Source organism: Gymnodraco acuticeps, unplaced genomic scaffold, assembly GCF_902827175.1.
Source record: "Gymnodraco acuticeps unplaced genomic scaffold, fGymAcu1.1, whole genome shotgun sequence".
Lineage (NCBI taxonomy): Eukaryota > Metazoa > Chordata > Actinopteri > Perciformes > Bathydraconidae > Gymnodraco > Gymnodraco acuticeps.
In genome coordinates this window covers 3,963,183-3,984,716 of record NW_022992250.1, presented here as the reverse complement: position 1 = coordinate 3,984,716, position 21,534 = coordinate 3,963,183, and the positions used below count along the sequence as shown (strand labels likewise).

Here is a 21,534-nt window from a genome sequence, read left to right as displayed (position 1 = left end):
AACAATATGACATGAGGGAAATGTTCCATCTCAACATAAATAAACAACCAAGTGAAATGCATGGGATCAATTGAATGATCGATTTATACAAAGAGGGAAGAAGGTTATATCAAGTAATTAAATATTGACTAACTTATTACCATTGCTGTGAACATACAGTATGTAATGGGCAATTAAAGCAGTACTGTAAGGCATGCATTCACAGAGCAAACATAATTGAAACATACTGTCCCTTATATCTTCCTCTTTTACTTACCACATTGTAATTTCTCCTTATCTTAAAAAATCTCTGCCTTAACTTTTTTATTTTGTGATGTTTCTCACAATGACTTCTTATGTAATAATCTTAATCTGTTCCTGTAGGAATAAAATGAGGGTATTATTACTCACTATGTGGGCTTTTCACTTTTAGTCAGTTACAATGATTTATTTTAGATAGATAATGACAGTGAGAGAGACGAAAACAGATCTCAAAGTCCTTTTTGAAATGTTGCTGGTTTATGAGACTCTGGATTTGTGAATGCATGTCTTCTGTGAGAGTGTTTAAGCCATTGTCAATAGATGTGCTGTTCTGTACACATGTGCTGGTTTACAGCTGAGGCAGTATGAGAGCTCCAGCTCCTCAGGAACATACGTCAATTCAAAATCCACTGTCAAGTCCCGCCTCTAGAGCCTTGGAACACTTTCTGATCCTTCACCTAATACTGCTTCAAAGGATAAATTGTTAACACTAGAACCGCCAACGGGTAAATTTGACCCACAGCTGTTTTTTGATTCAATGTAACTTTTTTTCAATAACAAATTAAAGTCTCCCAGTCCGTGACTTTTCCTGAATGTGTGTTATGTAGCACCCTCTGTTGTTAACAATTGTCAATATGAAGTCAGACTGAAATAATCGCCAACAAAATTGCCATTTATACCCATATCCGCCAGCGGGTAATATTTACCTCATAGAAAATGCAGCGTAAACATGACGTGTTGCTATAGCAACGCCTTTTGTCTACTGCGGTTCCTTATAGATTGAGAGAGAGAGATATATAGATGGATAGAGAGAGAGAGATAGACAGATAGATAGTTATAGTGTAACATCTTGGAGAATACAAGATCTTGGATGACTGAGCTCACGTTGAGGACGTAATGCATGTGTGCAGGTTACGTGCCAGTTGAATAAAGATGGACCACTCGGAATGAGAGAAGTAGTCCGCGTCGTCTGTTTATGTAGACAATTATATGTCCATAGAACAGGACATTACAGATAGATAGTTATAGATGGATAGAGAGATAGAGATTTGTACCTAAACAAAACACAAGTCTAACAACAAGCGTTTAAATCAGCACTCTTAGTGATATTTTATACTTCATGTTATCTGCACAAACTATATCATGTGAAAAGCTGAGAGTCCACAGATTATATTGGTATAAGTTTCATCCCTGTGTGATCAAAACTCACTGTTCTACATGATAAATAAAAGAACATTGTACCTTGCAAGTCAATAGCGGGTACATTTGACCCGTTGGCAGTTTTAGGTATACAGCGACCTCTGGCGGTTCTAGTGTTAAGAGAGGGAGAAACAATTAAAGAAGTCACATTTTAGGGAGATGGACATGGTAAGCAAAAGTGAAGCACAACTACTCAGAATTTGGTTGTTAGGTTATTTCAGCTGATGCTTCCTCGGGGCATGAAATCACGCTCTGTGTGGAGTGAGATTACTTGTAGACAGTGCAGTGTTTGTCAGGCTGAGGTGAAAGTAGTTTGCTACAGGCAGAAGACAGAGAGACAGGGAGAAGGATTTGATGGACGTCAGCGCATCAGCAGACAGGATCCCAGAAAGGCTCTCAGTTGCTATAGAAACGCCAGGAGAAGAAATTAAAAAAGGTAGAGTAGAAAAAAAAAAACATGTTTTTGCACATTTAGTGGTAGACATTTCTAAAACGATGGCCAGATATTCTACATGTGTGCATCAACACGTCAATTTGCTACTGAGAAACTGAGAAAAAAACGTTTGAATGTTCTTCTCAGAAAGGGAATGTGTTTTTTTTTTCAGATAGTGAAGAGTTTATGGCTGTGTAAAAACCAGCATGCTACATTCTCACGACCTTTCACTGGTTTGTTACAATTCATTGGGTTCAAAGTAATTGCACAAAACTTTAAACTCGTACGATGGTAATTTTATTACTTATGATGTTTAATAATTCATAAATAATATGATCTACAGCAGCAATTTAAAAGTTGTCTAATGTACACATTTGTCCCTTTTTAGTTTTATAACAAAAACAGGACATTTGAAGACATCACTTTTGCCGCTAGAAAATTGTAACATTTTTAACACTATTTTCTGATATTCTATAGACAAAATTATTAATCAGGTAATCAGGAAAATACATGACAGATTCATTTAGAGTGGAAATGGCTTATGAACATCTATCCTTCTTCTGTCGGCAGTCTGTACATTTTATAACAAACAGTACATGCCTGTCTGGAGGAAGCACATGACTTTCCATCAAATTCATTTCAGTGGTCACAATAATCTAAGTGTATCATCTATTAAACCCTAACCAACATCTTGCTGCTTTGATCTTTAATTGTATTATTCAGTTGTGTAGATGCTGTTGGTTGTAATATCAGAAATTATTCAAATACAAATGTTGAAAGCATGGCCACCTTTGCCGAATAAGTATGACTCTTTGCTCATTCTTTTTTTTGATTTCCCTTTCGCCTGTCTCCCAGCGAGGAAAAACAAGAAGCTGATCAAGATGAAGGTGCAGCGGCCTTCTGGACCCTCAGAGCCCACCAGCAACATGCTTGTTCTGGGCATCCCCAGACCCATCCCTCAGCTCGTGCCCACCATGCTGTCTGTGCTGAAGGCCATTGAGCCAGAGATCATTTACTCGGGCTACGACAGCACTCTGCCGGACACCTCTACGCGGCTCATGACCACTCTCAACAGGCTTGGGGGGCAGCAGGTCATCTCTGCAGTCAAGTGGGCCAAGTCACTGCCAGGTAACAAAAAGCTCCTAAACATGTGTTGCCTTTGATTTGGTTTGGTTCTATATCTGTGCTAAGAAAAGTGAGCCCAATTAGTCTTGTTATTGAGACTGATTGGCAGTGGGACAAGTCAGTGATGGAAAATTGAGTAATTTGTCATTTGGAATACATGCAGCTGTTACAGGATATGGCAACTCTTTAAGATCAAATTGTAAATATTTGACTAGACATTTGGTACGCCATGGTGTAGCTTCTGCCCTCCAGTAAATCAAGCATATGCTTGTTAGCATTCCTGAATGAGACTTCAGAACACTATTAGCAGCAAGTCAACTGGTAAAAACAATGTAAAAAATGTGATGGTTTTAACTGAAGGAACATAACTTATCATACTTATAAATGTCAAAGTGAACCGGCTAGTGGCTAAAACAGGTGTAAAGACATGTTACTCTTGCCACATTCATAGCTTTGATGGGGCTTTTCAGATTTAAACTGTATCTGTTAGCTGATCAAGTGGATTTGTACAGTTAATTATAAGCAAATAAGGAGCCTTTGTGGAGCTGATTTAATCCTGTTTAGGCTGGTTGCCAGTTATCTCAATTGGTGCAGTGGTGTTCATTCTGAGTGTATTTAATTTAAGACTGTACAGATATTATAACCCATGTGATTCCTCGTGGAAGTTCATCCAAAGAACCACACATGTTCAGCTACTATTTATAAAAAGTGTGACATCTGCAATACTGACAGAACAGGCGTATAATAACTCACTTTAGAAACGCTACAACTTCAAAGTACCTTTTGTGATAAGGTCATGGCTGAAGTTAATATGATTGTAATGTGCATAAAGATTATTTTCCTACAACCTGTAACATTGTAAACATTTTAAGCAAAAATATATATGGCAGCCAACCATCTTCTATTTTGATTTTAAAGCTAATCAAATTACTGTATTTATAGTCAGTGTCATCTTTACTAATTACTTTTGCAAAACTCTGTGGGAACATTATAGATTAGAATTGTCATCATACAGTAGATGCAGCTTATATACTTTACTATTTTATTGTTGCCTCAAATGGCTTAAATTCATGTCATAAATATTGTGAAAAATGCTGGATTCATTGCTGCGTAGTAACTTTTTCCAGAAAAACTCAAATTGTTCAGCCCCACATGCTAGTTTCTAATCATGAGAAAGAAGCCACATGACTTGATAATCGCTACAAATATTTGCTTGGAATTTTCTTTCCTTCTCACTGTAATTTTTGCTATTGGTCACACAATTCAAAATGTAATGTAACCTTTATTTCACTCTGTGTTTCTCTTTCTGGGACAGTATGATAAAGGACAAACCTGGCACCAATGTTTCATTTTGTGCATTGTCCACAGCTGGCACCATGCCACAGTGATAGTGAGGAAAAGCTCTTACTGCAGGCTGTGGGGGGGGGGGGGTTAAAAGCCTGGGTTTCAAACAACTGTAATGTGAAAGGGCTTTTCATGTGATGTTTCACATTTAGGGTTTTAATGGTGTGTAAAAGTCTGAACTGCAATTTTATTCCAATTTGAACATCTACTGAACTACAACGTACTATTTTGGTTTGTTGTCTTTAAATTATGTATTGGGTAATTACATTTCAATTTGTTCAATGTTTCTTCATCACTTTTAGTCAATATTTTGCTGTCTTTCTTTATAAAACAAACTTAATCACCGCCATCACCCTAGTAAATCAGTTAAAACACATTTTATACTATTTTGGATGAAATGCAGTTTAATAAATACTATTCTGTTGACCTAAGGCAGGGGTCTGCAACCTTTTTGACCAAAAGAGCCATTTTGCCCCCTTTTCCACCAATTTTCTTTGTCTGGAGCCGCAAAACATATTTGATAGCTTGATAGCTTATAAAGTTGTATATATTGTTACATCATAGACAAAAACTACAGTTTTTTTGCATTTATTATTTATTACATTAGAAAACTGTTTACCTCTAATAAGAAACAAAGAACTCTTATAAGGAGAATTAAAACAAATAAACAGGCCAACTTTAAAATAAATCAACACAGCACTCGGGGAGTCCTCTGCACATTTGAAGAAAATTAAAATAATTAAAATGGGCCCACTTTGAAATAAATAACACATATAGCTGCACCCTAAAAACTGATTGAATTATGACTGAAGATTTTCAGCTGTCTTCCTCTTCCGTGTTTTTCCTCCCATACGTAAAGGCTGCAGCACCTTTAACAACTTCTCTCCACATATCAAACATACCGGTAAACCAGCATCGTTTGCTGTGAAAGCATATAACTCTAACCACGCAGAATGAAACCCTCTGTGTTCCTCCGATACTTTTCTTTTCTTTGATTTATCCATAGTTCGCTCATCGAGCCGGGGGTCAGGTTATTCGCCTGCAAGCAAAGGCGCTAGCGCGGGATCGTAGCAGGATGTGACGCATATTTTAGTTGACCTAATTAAAACCGTTTTTTAAATTGTTTTATGTGTCACAGTATCACCTCAAAATACAAGATACGAAACATTTTCAACCGTGCAACAAAATATAAATAGTCCTACAAATACTTTTATTTTATTTCCTTCTTATTTTTGTCTAAGCTCAAGAGAGCCAGAGCAGAGGGCTTAAAGAGCCGCATGCGGCTCGAGAGCCGCGGGTTGCCGACCCCTGGTCTAAGGTCTTCAACAAAGGACTTATTGTTCAAATGTAACTTTCTAATCCAGTTTATCTGACTTTCCAAGGCTTCCGCAACCTGCACTTGGATGACCAGATGACATTGCTGCAGTGCTCATGGCTCTTCCTCATGTCCTTCAGTCTGGGTTGGAGGTCGTACGAGCAGTGTAACGGTAGCATGCTCTGCTTTGCCCCTGATCTCGTCATCAACAAGTGCGTACCAAGGCCAGCTTTTGTGTATTATGCAGTCTTTTCTTCAGCACAACCTTTTACAGCCTATTTTTCGTTTGCTCATTTCAGAGTGTCTGACTTCATCACTTGGCTTAACCACTTGCCAATGACTCTTGAGTTTACTGGAAATAATTCGCTGAATGTTCATTTATTAAATCATGATAAAAGAAACCGCTAATGGCGCAATGTGTTATTAGACAAAGACCTTTGTACAGGGGAAATTAAGGTTTATTTGCCAGGAGCTAATTGGGTTAGCCTAGCATTAACTAGGGGAACACAGCTAGCCTGGTTCTGTCCAAAGATTAAAAATACACACATTTACAGCACAGTTATTAATGTTTTGCATCCTTTAATCCCTTATTTCTAGATTTGGGGTTTTATAGGAAGTTAAATACTTTAGGTATTTGTTGCTTCTTGACGAAGCTAAGTAGCTATTTACCGCCATGCTTCCAATGTTTCAGCTAAGCTAATTGCATCCTGGTGTATTGATCTCTCAAAAAAATACATAAATGTGAAGTATGTATTTGATTAATGTATCTTATTGTAATGTTTTATCTTTGATCAAAGCACAACATTTCAGTGATCATTTTAAATACTTTGAGATTGAGATACATCTTGTACTACGGTTTGAAAAAGGACCTGGCAGATATTCTGGTCATGGATTTAGTTTTTTTAAGGAGTCTGATGAGACCAGTAGGAATTTAGAAGTGCAGTGTTAATTTCCCCAAATAATGAAGGTTTTTCGAATCATATTGAGAGATTGCTACAAACACTGAGCTCTCGCCCCTGACCAGGTGCAAACAGCTGGTGTTTATTGGATGTAGGTAGAAAGAGTAGGCCCACACTGTGAACATCCGCTCTCTAAGGACACAAACTGCAAGAGGGGTAAAAATAGATATGAAAGGTGAACAAGTCTTCACCGGTAGCACTGCAGCTTGGCAGAATGAATAGACTTGTCTAAACCCAAGGCTATGTATGAGGAGAATGTGCTGTATTGATTTTAGAGGTTGAAAGTAATACATGCTGTGTGTTAGTGGAAGTGAGGTGTGAAAATCCATCAAGACTGATTTCACAGTCCGGTTTTTCTCTTGCACGGTTGTGGCGCTTTCCTGCTGGGGCTGTTTATTTAGACTTTAATAACAGGATGAGTGAAAGAGCTTTAACTCTATACCTCTGTGTTTTCCTTCTTGTCTATCCCCCTCTGTCTCCATCCGTTCCACACGTCTCCCTCATCTCCACTTTCTCCCTTGCCCTTTCTTTTCATCTCCCTCTTTTCAGAGATCGCATGAAGCTGCCCTTCATGACCGACCAGTGCGAGCAGATGCTGAAAATCTGTAATGAGTTTGTCAGACTGCAGGTGTCCTATGACGAGTACCTGTGCATGAAGGTCCTGTTACTGCTTAGCACAGGTAATGAACAAGCCTCATTGTAAATCACATATACTGTAATGCGGTGTTTTCATACTTCAGGAACAACACTTCAGCACTTATTGTAGAATTCATTAATTATCACTTTTTATATTTAAAAACTAGGTTTTACTGCTGCAGCCTATTAGCTCACTTTCTCACAGTAGGGTAGCACACTTAGTGGAATGCAGACAGACTGCTTCGTAAATGCAAATGTAGGCTCATGCTTTCGCACTATCGTTGAGCGTGGATGAGTACATATGTGTGGTAGATAGGATAGATTTGAATCGATTCATCTCTCAGTTCCAAGCTCAGTTTTTTAAAAATATTAACAAAAAAATGTCTGTACTTAAATAACCACAACGCACACATTCGATTTTTCCCTTTTGCATAATCAAAGCATTTTGATCGGCACTTGCACACAATTTATGAAACTATTTTAGCTTTATGATTAATGCAGCAAAACCATACAAACCCACAGTTAAATGTAGTGCCCTGAAAAGACAAGACGTTTAAAATCAAGTGTCTTAAATCTGGATATTAACACTTACAGATGTCTGACCTTTTACTGGTATGATCCTGTCTTAAGATGCTTTTTACCCTACAGAGGGCTTTTGTAACAACTCCATCACGCCATCCAGTTTTCTAAGCTTTCCTGAAAACAGTTTTTTCTCAAAAGTACAGTCTGTTCATCTTCTGTAGTCACTTACGGAAAGCTGCCCTGTATCGTAACCATACATTCGGTTCAGTAGCTTGTCTCAAAATGATAAACATCACAGTGAGGTCAACTAAGTTTCTTATATCACAGTATAATACACTAGCTTTGTGTCTTTCATGGATATCATCAAAATTGCACATTGCCTAAATAAGAGCATGTAACAAACATGATGTTACATGAAATGCTTTCTCCCCAATACTGGCTATAAAAGCATTGGCCTACTAGTCTAACTTTGCAGTGAGTGCCCTTTACATTTTCAGCTTTTAAACTGAATCAAATGTCTTCCTAACTATGTTAATAACTGTGTTGTGAGGAGTGGAGCATTCCTCCCTATGCCTCACTCCCTGTGAAGGGGAAAGGATGCACTTGAGAGGTGATTTTCTCGTTATGCAGAGGAAATGACATTTCCACACTGAGCCCTTCTTGCATTCTCGTACCTAAGAGCAGTTTCCATCTGTTCCCCTCCGGGATGGAAAAACTGTCAGCTGCGTTGAGCTGTTTTAATCATTTATCATGCATGTGAGTGAAAAGTGACCTACTGTATGGGACAATTTGATTTACTGTTAAACACAAGTGAAAAGTTCAGAGGGCCAACTTCACTTTCAGCACATTTGAAGACAGAATTTAAAAAGGTATTTAAAAAAGCCCAAATAGGTCATTAGAGCTCTTCTCTACTAAATGTTATATAACAACACATTGTTTTCTTTTATCCAAAATAGAACGCAGGATAGGCAGTCTGTCTCCCTCTTACACTCTTTGCCAAGGCCTTATTAGGAGGCCAGATAGCATGTGCACTGTGGTGTCTCCCATGTATCTGATTATGTAATCAGACAGCATTTCACCCCGACCATGCCCTCTGTGGCTTTGCTTAATCTATTGGCCCGTTACTGTGGCTATTTTATTGTTGCCTCAGACACCAGACTGACAAGGGGTCCGTGGTCTGTTGACATGGTTGTTATGACAACTGCATTTTGATGTTCTTCGGCCATGACGAGCACAGTCCAAAGCTCCAGTGTGTGATCTTTAAAATAAAGTGTAAATGCAGAGTTTGTGATTTTTATGAAGACATTAACTGCTCCTCTCTCAGATCCTCATCCAGGCCACACCAGTTACGGAACATTTAGCATAAAAGCTACATATGTTTAGTGATGCATATTTTCCACTGCCTACAGCATTCTGGTTCTTAGTCAGCATCTCCCAAGTGTCCTGGTTGGGGACTTACACAATAGGTTTTAATGGAATATTAATGTATATGGCTCTTTTTTGCAGCGGAGTACAAAATAAAGAGAGGCTAAGACAATAAGCTGCTGGATTTTCAGTTTGACACCGATGTAGAAGACTGGAGCTCCAGCCACAATAAAACATTTAGAATCTTTGGTTTTTACCATGTCTTTTTGTTATTATCTTCACAAGTCACAATCCTGCTATTGCCAGATAACTTTAACACTTCTGTCTCTTGGTGTCTGTCTGTCTGTCTGTCTGTGTGTGTGTGTGTGTGTGTGTGTGTGTGCGTGTGTGTGTGTGTGTGTGTGTGTGTGTGTAGTACCGAAAGACGGCCTGAAGAGCCAGGCGGTGTTTGACGAGATCAGGATGACGTACATCAAGGAACTGGGGAAAGCTATCGTCAAAAGAGAGGAGAACGCTAGTCAGAACTGGCAGCGTTTCTACCAGCTAACTAAGCTACTGGACTCAATGCAGGAGGTCAGATAAACATACACACAGACTGTTGTGTATTGCATGCCTTGTGTTTTCTTTGCACTCTATATGGTTTGCTACATATTATAGGCAGGAAAGCAGATGTATAAAGCATTTTAGAATTGTACCATGGCTTCCTTTTAAGTCTCTTTTTCATACCAGCCAGGCTTTTTTTTGTGCATCAATAACTTCCACTGAGTTTCCTGCATCATGCTGGTTAGTCTAAAACCCGGAAGCATGAACTCATATCCCACTAAGTGCATTACTGTATGTTCCATTCAAATCTGTTACAAGCCCTCTATATCTATCCCTCTCTGTAAAGCCTCTTTATTGCAGAAGTAAAGACCTTCTGTTATAGAATCCAAGGCTAATTCGATGTTAATCCTGCAACATTTTGTTTAATATCTAATAGACTCACTAATCTGTCGGTCTGTGGATTTCTCTTCCAGATGGTGGAGGGTCTTCTCCAGATCTGTTTCTACACCTTTGTGAATAAAACCCTCAGTGTGGAATTCCCGGAGATGCTGGCAGAGATCATCACCAACCAAATACCAAAATTTAAAGATGGGAGCGTCAAGCCTCTGCTGTTTCATCAGAAATGACTGCCTTAAACTGTGAAGCAATGCCTTAAATCCTGCCCTGACCACGAACCTCTCATGGGGCCCCAAGTTTTCGCCCCAGGCCCTAAACCTTCTCTTGTCCTGCCTCTCCCAGCACTCGGATTTGATTCCTCCGTTTTCCCAGGCCCCCCCCCTTTAGGAATTCAGCCACGCCCCTCAAGGCCTCAGCCGGTCAACCTTATATCGGAGCACAATCCCTCGCCTCCCATCGCGTCACGCCTCCCCATGTGGTCCATGGTCGGGCCAAGCTACTGTGGGCAACCCTACCACCGACCTGAAGCCCTTCCTTTTGGCTAACCAAGAAGAAAATGTCATACAGGGGAAATATGTTGGCGTTGAATGTCTCATGGGCAGGATGCATTTTGGGAATCTATTTTTTATTTCATTTTTCCAGGCCCCTCCTCCGTCCATGGCCCTGTCCTCAGGTTTTTAATGCAGTTTCTTTAGGTGGCCGCCCGCCTCTTACCTTCTCCTGCCTCCAGTTGTGTATTGTTGTTTTTAATGACAAGCCAATACCTAGAAAGTCCTTTTCCGCCCTCAACACGACACCTCATATTGTGTCCAACTTGTTAGATTAGCAGCGTATTGAAGTACGAGTTCAAGCTTACAGTTCCTCTGCTCACCTGCCCATATGTCTCTGTTTGCCCCCCCCCCCCCCCCCCCCCAGCTCCACTGTACAGAGAATGTCGTACGTGTTCACGAAGCATACTCTAACATGAGAACATCTCTTCTTCTGGACTAAAGGACATTAAGGACAAACTGTTTTCAGCTGTTTTCATCATTACTGAAATGATTTGAATCAGATTTATATACCTGACCAATGAAAGAAAATAACTGGAATATTATTATATATAATATTCGTTTATTTTATGCAGACACGCATTTCTTACCACAAATGCAGGCCATGCTTACAAATGCACAACATACAACAGTATTTGCAGACACACATTCACTTAGCAAAATGTTTACACAGGATGTATCTGAGAAGGGAAAATCAGTGCCTTTTAGCTTTTAAAGCTCTTCATAGCCATCCTCTATAAACCACGTTTTTTCTTTTTGCATTACTATCTACCTTGAGAAATGTCCACATATTATTTCTGTTTTCGTTTTTCCACGTTGCAATTTCTGTTTCCTTTCCAAGCAGCTGTTTTCTGTGTTTTTAGTATGGGCAGCTCTCATTGTTTTGATCCTCAGATTTACCCCCCCCCCCCCCCCCCCCCCCCCCCCCGATGTGGGCTCCTTTAGGAAGACAGCCTTAAAGTTAAGTTAAAAATACTCAGAGCAGTACGAAATATAAAGATTTTATATTTTAATGTCATAAGAAAGTTTAAGAATCACAGAAAATAGACAGGGAAACTCAAAACAATATTTAAGTCCCAAAACACATTATGTGTGTCTCTTTTTCCCATGTAAAGTATATTTGATTAATATACTGCATCTCCCAATCAGTTACTTAAAGTTCCAGTAAACAGAATATGTCAACAGATATAATGTTAGATACAATCCAAGTTCTTTAACAAGGTTGTAACGATCTTCAACCCCATCGGTGCTAAATGGACACCACTGGAATTAAACTAGGCATATCTGATGTTTTATAATATTTAGGGTTCATTTAAATCAAATTTGTTTACAAACCTTTGCAATTTATTCAGATGCAATCACACAGGTGGGGTTTTAAAAACGAAATTGCCTGGAAAAGAACACTCAAGGCGTCTATGTGTTAGTAAATAGCCATCATGATTCAAGCGAGCCTGATTTAAAGTAAAATTGTCCTTTCTTTTCCGGCTGCATATACTTACTTTCTCGTTTAGTAAATGGTTTCATACAACTCTACTTTTAAATGTGGTTTTATTGACTTACCTGGTCAGACTGCCTGTTCCCACTACCAGTAATCACAGGAAGGTCAAAAAGGAAAGAGTTCAATGTGTGTTTTATAAAATGATTACTAGACTGGTTGGGTTTTCAAAATAAGGTGCCATGAAAACAGTAAGTACTACACCGTGCTCAAACCTCAGAAGTACTGAGAAGTGACATCAATTACTTTATCATATATTAATTCAGGTAAACAAAAAGCATATTATTGTTGACAAAAGTACTGCATCTCACTCTAAATAGCATTTTAGATTAAATATAACCTTCAATCAGATTCATCTCAAATAGTTTGCACAAACAGGAAGTGGGTTTATTATAAAGTAGTTTAACTCAACACGATTAAAAGATAATTCAATTCCATACATAATTACATATTTTTTGTATATGAGATATAGACAAATAATATATAAATAGAGACACCCATAATGTATGGAACCTCTGTTCCCAGCACAGGATTTCACCTCTAAAATTGAGATATCTTTTGGAAGAAGATGCAGTTTGATCCAAATAAAGTGAATCAAAGCTCAGGCTGAGTGACTACATCACTTGGATGTGTTCCACTAGTGCCAAATGTTGTATCACATTTTGATATGTATTTTCTGGAGATGTGTAGGGGTGATTAATCAGTTGGGGAGACAACAACACTTGTTTTTTTTTTACCTTTGCTTCAGGGCGCTCAGATGTTCAGTGTCACACCTACACCAGCTTAAACGTACTGATTGTTATCGTCCAAGTTAAGTATATGATGGACTTTTTTTGGAGATGCACAATATATTGTATTTTTGAAATTGCAAGGTCAACTGTAATATCTTCTATTGTTAAACGGGTGGTGGTCAGCATTTGTACATTTGTAATGTGAAAACATGTTCATACCAGCTTATGTGATGGCCAAAGCAAAACACACAGTGCAGTTGTTCATTGGCTTCGGCTAAAAGCTCAAACACAATCCCCCCCCCCTTCATCTATTTTCCTCAATGTTTTCCTGCCTAAAATGTCGACCGTATAGATTTTCAGCTGTTCACTCTGCATGGTATTCATCCCTCTGTTGCACATAACTCCGAATGGCAGTTAACAGACCAGGTACCACGTTGCCATAGAGACCGGTCATTTGTGTGTTACTTACAGCTACAGTAACAGCACAGCAGACTCTGGACGCATACAAGCCACTAGTCAAGAAAAGCCATCACGTTTTGAATCAGCCATTCTGCCAGAGGATGGTTACTCACAGCAGGGTTGTTTTGTGTACAGTGCAGGCTTTCAGCTTTACTCGTAAACTCTCGTGGCCTTTTGCTGTGAAGAACACGGGCTTGTGCCGCTCACGTTAATGTGGATTATTCCGGGGAGGATTTGATTAAACTGTCTTTTTGGTGACTTGTGCATACAGTATTAGAGATGTTTCCAGGTGGGTGCTTCAGAAAAACCAGCTTTAACATGTAGACCTAACCACATCCCTGCTCATCTCTAAATGGCCATAGGTGTATATAGCAGCGCCGACATATCCAGTGCAATGTAAACAGTGTCTATTATTACAACATATTTTTACAAGGACATTACTTCTATACTCCTATACATTTTTATTTGACCTTTCAACTACATGTAAAGGCCTTGCGCAAGGGAGACAGAGAGCCATAGAAATATAATTTCAAATCAGGAAATAGATAAACCTCAAAACAAATATCAATGCTTTGGGAGATTGATCTGGTGTAAAAAAAAAAGACTATTTTCTGCGATTTTTAATAGATCAACCTGATCCTCTTTGATAGGAATAATTTTACCCAATCCTTTTTGTACATTGAACAAATTGAGAAAGTAAATATTTTTCTGTTTGTTGGTTGGTGTTTGATAAAGGTAGACGTGTTAAATACATTAGGAAGTGTTAAACATGTTTGTCTTGTGAAGTAAATGTAAATTCTACGAGTCAATGGGAAAGTCTATGAATGCTCACTGTGTTTTAAAGTTATAAGGAAACAAGGTAGAGGGAGGGAGGGAGGGTGAGGCAGACGGGAGGAGGTTTTTGCGTATAAGAGTGACCAAAGCAGAGGAGAGAAAAAAAAAAGATTTATCAAACAAGAAGTATTCAAGCAGTTACATTTTAAGTAGCACTTATTATTGAACTTCTAGTACTTCTTATTTTATTTCGAAGATATCTTTTGTAAAGGTCCAGACTTTAGATCCCATGTATATTGCTGTCAGGATTTACTGGTCACTTTAAAATAGAAAAATGAGACAAAAAAAAAGTTTAATCTCCGTGTGAAAGTAAATCTACCAGAGCCTGACGGAATTGCACTACCCTCATACTGGTTAATAAAGTCTATTTTGTATAAAATACATGCAAATATTATCTTTAAAGATTAAGGGCAGATCATGATTCACTGGTACATATGGCTATGGCTTTCATTGAAGTCTGTTTTGTTCGTATTTCAGTTATGTAAATGTAATCCAATGTAAAAACAAACAAAAAATATAAAATGTTCGTTACAAAAAAACAAGTTTGTTTTACTTCTGTAGTCAGTGTCAATATTTTCACCTATTTGATTAAATGTTGAATTAAGTTATCCGTGTTGTTCTTTGACATTGGATTTGCCATTGTGTTGGTAAACTGCTTGGATGATGTTTTTGTCATCACAGGTTGAGAGTGCGAGTCGGAAAAACTGATTTCTCTTTAGTTCGAACATCTTACACAATAAAGTTCCTAGTTTTTCAAAGCTCAGCGCCACTTTTTTTCTTTCTTCAAGATATTGAGAATGACTTGGAAATGTTGGTAAGAATGCAAACTCGAGTGTCAAAACTGATCATCTAAAGAATACTTGGGATATGTACACTTACTGACCTGCTAAGCATTAGTTTATGTAGAATTACATAGAGTAATAGTGTCGTATAAAAGGCAAAAAATGTATGCAATAAAGTCTTAGTATAGTATTGTATCTCATAAAAAAGTGTAACTATTATGCCATAAAAAAGTCATGCTGTAGTATAGTATATTGTAAAAAAAAGAATGTCAATGTATAATATTTCATAAACAATCTAATATAAAAAGTAATGGTATGCCAAGAAGGTATATTACAGTATAGAATGCCATAAGAAAGTAAAACAAAAATATCTCCTTAAAGTTCATAGTATTTTATAGAGTAAAAATCTGTCGAATAATATAAAATAAATCATAGATAAGTATGTCAAAAAAGATAAAGAAAGTTGTGGTATACTACATCGTAAATATAAAAGAAGTCATAGTATATAGTATGTTGAAGAAAATCCTTGAAAGTTGAAAATATCATGAAAAAGTCATAGTATTTTGAAAAGTTCATTAAAAACTCTGGTCATCTATGTCATATCAAATAATAGTATGGTATGTCAACAAATCTGAAGTCAGTAAATATGTCATAAAGTCATTGTAAAGTATGTTGAGGAAAAAATAAGACATTCATAGTATAACATGTGGAAAATATAATTCAAAAGGTCATGTTAAAACATTTAAAAAATGTCAATATAGTCTTTTTTTTTTAAAAGCCATAGTATATTAAATTGAAAATATCATGAAAAAGGTAATAGTCTTTTAAAATATTATTGATAATCAGTGTATAATCTAGTATGTCAGAAAATAGACAGTATAGTTTGCAGTGAAAAAAACACAATTGCCTGAACACCCTTTGAGTGTTGAACAGAATGATAAATGTACTTTGTTCTTGGAGTCATAATCAAATAATTGCTTTATTTTGGTTCAAAACGTCACTGTTGTAGATCCTGGTCTGACTTATTTAACGCTGGGTAAAAATGCAGGCATATTATCCAAAAGAAACATCAAGGATGACGACTGCAGCTGCTGAACATTCATCTTTTATTCTGCACAACTCAATTCACCAAAACATCTGGAGGAACATTTAAGGATAGACTTAAATGATACACAAATCTGGGCAACAAAGATGGAATAAAGGAATTAAGTTAGTATGCTAAGAATACAAAATATAAAATGTCATACTTAAAAAATGATACCTTATCAAATGCTGTGTATTTATTTACAATGTCAATAAAACACCTCAAAATGAATACAGTTCAGGATTGAGCCTTTAAGAAACTCTCATAAATAGGAAGTTCAGATATGAACAAAGTAGTCTCATTTCACATTTAAGTTGCTTTTTTACTCTCCCATTTGATTTCCCTGTTACAATGAATAAATGCTCTTTAATATTGTTCTAAAATAACAAAGACAAAGGTTATTGAAAAATGTTCACTAAGTGGTTCAAGGAAAAATGTAGCTTGTGTTAATTCATAGGAGCCCCAAAGTAGACCAGCTTGCAATCTAAGCAGTAAAGGAAAAAGTATTGTATTTATTTATTGCCAAATGTTTGAGCTTTTATGAATACCACATCTGTATTTAATTTACTATTAAATTACAATCTTTAAACTCCACTTCCAAATGTGAATGTCCATCCTCAGATAATCACAGTTTTAGCATCATCGTTATAATTCTACATAAAAAACCTATCCTTGTCACAACGCTCACAGCCCTTATTTAGACTGACATTACTGTTGCAGGCTTATAATAAATAAATAAGATGAATTGTAAATAAAGATTAAAAAAAAGGGATACATTTGTTGGTACACAGGTGCTCTGTGAATTAAAAAAATGATCCAAATACAGTATAACTTAATAATACGTACTGGATCCATTTAGTTTAAATAATCTAAAAATACCAAAGCTGTGGAAGCAGAGCCAGGCTTCACAGCTGGGCTTGTTTAAACCAGCAGCACTCAGTTGTTACTCCTACGCTGCATGGTAAACCTATGATTTGCGTGTGGAGCTTGTTTGGAATATTTCAATTTTCTTCTGAGGGCTCTGCAAGCGGCATTTGGAATAAGGATGGCAAAATGTTGCTGCGGCGACCTCGTTCTGTGTTGATCTACCCTGGGGCTCCTGTCGCTGAACCGGAGCTCTGAAACATAAGCCAGGATGAGTCTTGTCCTGGAGAATTACCAGACCGCCACAGCAAGTGCTTACAAACACATTTAGAGCCGTACAACCAAAACCCCATCATTAAAACCTTCTTTAAAAGCTTCGGTCCCCCAATGGAATTAGCAATCATTTAAACAGTGAGGAATTTAACTAGCAAGTCCAAATGTATAGGCCGTATGCTTTTAAAAAAAATGTTTTCCCTGTCATAATCTCCATCATCTCCACAGGCAGATTTTTCAATTTCTGGCTGATAGAAAAGAGGACATTCTGGAGCAATGGCAGACAGTGCAGTTCAAAGTAATAAAGCAAGGGCCGTATAGCTCCAAAATATCACCTAATTTATACATGTATCACTCTCTCTCAGCCCCCCCACCCCCATGCCACACACACACACTTTCTCTTGCGCACATTCCAGGTTCATTACCACATCATCTTCACCAGGACTTGGGAAGTCTTCTTCACTAATCCAATAACAGCCGGAACCACAGTGGGACTAATCTTTCTTTCTTTTTTTTTCAGTGCAATTCATGGGTCTCTCCTTTCGGTCCGGCTTCAATCAGTGGTCCAGTTTGAATTCCCAGTCTAGTCGAGACAAGAGAGGCCTCATCAACAATGGTCCCGTTCAGATTAATAAATGATCTAATAGAGTCTGTCCAGTCGTGTGCAGTCAAATCTAGTCCAATTTGTTTAATTCCAGTCCTTAATTGTCCAGTTCAAGTGTTTTTCTGGGCCATGGACTATAAAAACTCCACATAGTTTTCTGGTATCAATCCTGTTCGTCCATCCAGTGTCCCTTCCAACCAGCCGGGCTCCCTGGAGCCATGCACTGGAGAGAGAGAGAAAGAAACATTGATATCATTAAAACAGCTCAAGATATCAACATCACACAGACATTCATTGGATGAGCAAATCAATACAGGGAAATGCTTTTATCAACTGTCGATGATGGTGAGAACTAGCTAAGTATTGAAATAATATTTTGGTAAAAGGAGCCTAAACCAAACAACCAACAATTATTTTCCAATATTATTAAAAGCTTCTGTTTGCGATTGAGGAGTCTGAGTTAAATCAATCATATTAAATCATTAGGCTTTCATTTCAGATTCACATTTCATTTGTCCTTTTGTATACAGTTGTGGCCATGGACAGTCTACTGTAAATGAGCAGCTTGGGATTAATAATAATAATAATAATTCCTTACATTTATTATAGCGCTTTTCCTTTTGCTCGAAGCGCTTTACAAATACACATTACACATATTTTTTATACATGCAATGGTCACTGTGGACAATACCCACAGTGAAGGTGAAGTGTCTTGCCCAAGGACACAACGGCTTTACAGACGCAGCAGCGGCGGGTTTCACCCCTTGATCTGATGATCATTGCACAGCGCACTGCGCCACACCGTCCATCTTCACGCCTCGAGGTCATCGAGGCGCTTTTACAAGTACACATTGATATCATACATGTACTGTGGACATTACCCACAGGAGCAAATCCGGGTGAAGTGTCTTGCCCAAGGACACAACGGCCTGACGCAGTGGCGGCAGGAGCGGGTTTCGAACTGGAGTTCCCCAGCACCCCCTTGATCTGATGATCAGATGCACAGACCACTGCGCCACCCGTCCCTATAATGTACTTGTAATGTTCTGTTTACATTTCTGAATAATATATCCTATGTTGCACATCTTTTAATATTATGGCCTCAGAGTTAATAAGGCCTTTTCAAACATCCTGCAGATGTAGAGCATTTGTTTTGAGTCATGAGTCTGGCTACTTGAGGAATGCCAAAAGTCACTTCATTTTTAGCCCATTTTTTGGTTAGCGTTCATTGGTTATCCGCTGATGCATTGGTGAAAGCTGTAAATAAAGACAGTTGAAGCAGAGCTTACAGAAGGAACTCAGATTTGGTTGTACATCTGTCAGCTCTTGAATAAAAGGGCAAAGCTTGGCTTGTATGAACTACAATAACACCCCGATAATGAGGAAGCAACATAGATGAGCTAGGTGGTTTTTGTGGCATGTACATTGAAATGTTCTGAAAAAGATCAAAACAAAAGAAAGATCTCTAGCTAGGTAGTGCTAAAACACAGGAAGTGATATGAACATTTTTGCAGAAGTAACCACCACTTGTCCTCAAAGGGAAACTCACAAAGCTGCAGAAAATGCTACCACAGACACATCAAAGAAAGACACCTAACGTGACATGTGTCTGTGCACACAGCTTTCATCTGTTCTGGATTATTATGGATCTGTCAGATTGAAATAAATATTGAAAAAATAAGTCTTCCTGCAGCTGCATAAAAAGGTTAAACACATTTTATACATCTTATTGTAACAGTATTCTTATGAATGCTAGAAGGGGTTTAGGAGGATGCTGTTGGAGATCCGTGTGGACAGCCGTCCTTGGATAGCCATGACCGGACCAGAGGGTTGAGATGCCTCTCGGGGATAACATGTCCCCAAGGTCACATCTTGACCCGAATGGCTCCGATGACACTGCATTGCATTACAATAACCCTCAATGGCCTTGAAGCAGCGCACCCTATTTAGGGATCTGAGAGAGCACTAAAAAAGGGAATTTCTACCATTCCCGAGTCTGTGTCTGTTTGCCTACAGATTTTGCCTGCAAGGCAACAGACCATGGTAAAGTTCCAACATTTATGTTTACGACACCAAGTGAACCAGCAGAAAACAATCAATCCAACATTATAAATCAATCACATTTTATTTATTTAGCTCAATATATCAAATAATAAATGTGTCTCAGGGGGTTTCTCAGCTTGAAAAAACGCCACCCTCGGTCTTTCGACCCTTGCAGCGCACAAGACAAATCCACGGGAAAAAAGGAAGAACCCCTAGGGAGAGACACAGAGGAGGGGTCCCTCTTCCAGGACAGACAGAAATTAAACATATATTTTTTGTACGGATAAGAAATTACAACATACTGTAAGTACCGCATTAGTAGTTTTATTATTCCTACATTTGCACAGAACTGGACTTCATCAGGTTATTCAGTCCAAAGAAAACTGTGAGGAGATAAATGTGATTTATAGTTTGGAGGGGCTGAAACTTGGCTAGAGAGGGGCTTGGGAATGTCTGTATTTAGTTGCCTATGCAGAGGGGAAAGGGAAGAAAAAGGAAAGGAAGCCTATGGAAAATAGAAATAATATTTTCAAAACGTTTTTGTTTCCTTTGTGTGTGTGTGTGTGTGTGTGTGTGTGTGTGTGTGTGTGTGTGTGTGTGTGTGTGTGTGTGTGTGTGTGTTTGCAGGTGTGTTTCATAAACATATTTTTTTGCAAAAAAACCAAGCAAATGACTAATTATACCTTAACAATTGAAGTGCTTGGCTGCAAGCAAAAGCAATTGCATTACTCATAAGACTGCTTGCCAGACCCTAATATTCTCTGGAGAAGTGAACAATAAGAGCAACTGCACATCCAAGCTCATTTTAAAACCAGGTGTTGGATGAAAATACACTGCAAAACGTCACATGTATTACACCCTATGGATTCAGCTCCCAGTAGTTATCAAATTATCGACTAAAAAGCTTCTTTGTTCCGTGCATCTTCTTCTTTCTTCCAACATAACAACCACACTTAACTACAGGAAAAACCGTTAGAGTAATTCAAAAAAATTGCAGTCAAGGGATTATGGTGCAGGCAAAGTCTCTGTACTACTTTAAACACAGCTTCAACCCCCTGACCAGTTGTTTTGACAGTATGTATTTGTTATCTTTGCCAACCCCAGCACATATTTTTTCCTTTTGCTCACAAGTACAGAGCATTACTCACCTTTGTCGAAGATGGTCCCAGCGATGAAGGACAGCTCAGAGTTATGCTCTGCCTTGCAGGCATACAGCGCTCGAGCCTTCCTGCCGGTTATACTGGAGATATCAGAGCGAGAGAGTGAGACATTAAGTGATTGAGTGGGAAAAACAAACAGCTTTCAGTTTGAAAAAAACAAAACTTTAGACCCTCGAACCAAGGTACTAAATGGCTATTTCACATTTTTAATAATGAGTCAGACTTTAAGGAAGTGTTCTCTTTTACAGTATATTCCTGTAGCTTTATCAGGAATCAGGGTTTTACCACACATTAAGATAACTTCCACTGGGTTGTGGTTAGGTTTGTATTGCCCAAGAGCCTTGAAACTGGAAACACAGTTTCTACTGTGGCTGTATGGCTATACTGATCCAACGAGGAGTCAGCTTTTCAATTCCCTCTTTTCATTTCAGAAGTTCAGAGGTCATGGTCCACTATATGATGAGGAAAGCTAAAAGCTTGTTGGAAGTGTTGTTCAAGGACGCTGCTGCAGCAAAGAGACTGGCGTCAATAAGCGCTTGAATTAAAGAGTTTTTTTCTAGAATTACCGCAATTTTAAGA

At 38.2% G+C, this 21,534-nt stretch overlaps 2 protein-coding genes across 4 annotated transcripts in view; one reads left to right on the top strand and one right to left on the bottom strand.

The window, feature by feature from the left end:
- Positions 1–14,903, top strand: part of LOC117540222 (glucocorticoid receptor-like) — a 93,953-nt gene extending 79,050 nt beyond the window's left edge. Inside the window, exons 6-10 of the mRNA XM_034206805.1 lie at positions 2,729–3,001; positions 5,725–5,869; positions 7,166–7,296; positions 9,555–9,712; positions 10,156–14,903. Coding sequence (XP_034062696.1) covers positions 2,729–3,001; positions 5,725–5,869; positions 7,166–7,296; positions 9,555–9,712; positions 10,156–10,308 — 860 coding nt within the window. The 3' untranslated portion in view covers positions 10,309–14,903. The remainder of the gene's footprint in view (positions 1–2,728; positions 3,002–5,724; positions 5,870–7,165; positions 7,297–9,554; positions 9,713–10,155) is intronic.
- Positions 14,904–16,016: 1,113 nt separating this feature from the next.
- The window catches only part of LOC117540090 (rho GTPase-activating protein 26-like), an 82,207-nt gene continuing 76,689 nt past the window's right edge, over positions 16,017–21,534 (bottom strand). For 2 of the 3 annotated variants that reach the window (XM_034206561.1, XM_034206562.1), the window contains 2 exons: positions 20,944–21,035; positions 16,017–17,975 (listed from right to left, as the gene is read on the bottom strand). In XM_034206561.1, the coding sequence (XP_034062452.1) occupies positions 17,887–17,975; positions 20,944–21,035 (181 nt within the window). In that variant the 3' untranslated portion in view covers positions 16,017–17,886. Of the gene's footprint in view, positions 17,976–20,943; positions 21,036–21,072; positions 21,525–21,534 lie in introns of those variants that run through there. The other variant, XM_034206563.1, reaches the window with a different exon arrangement.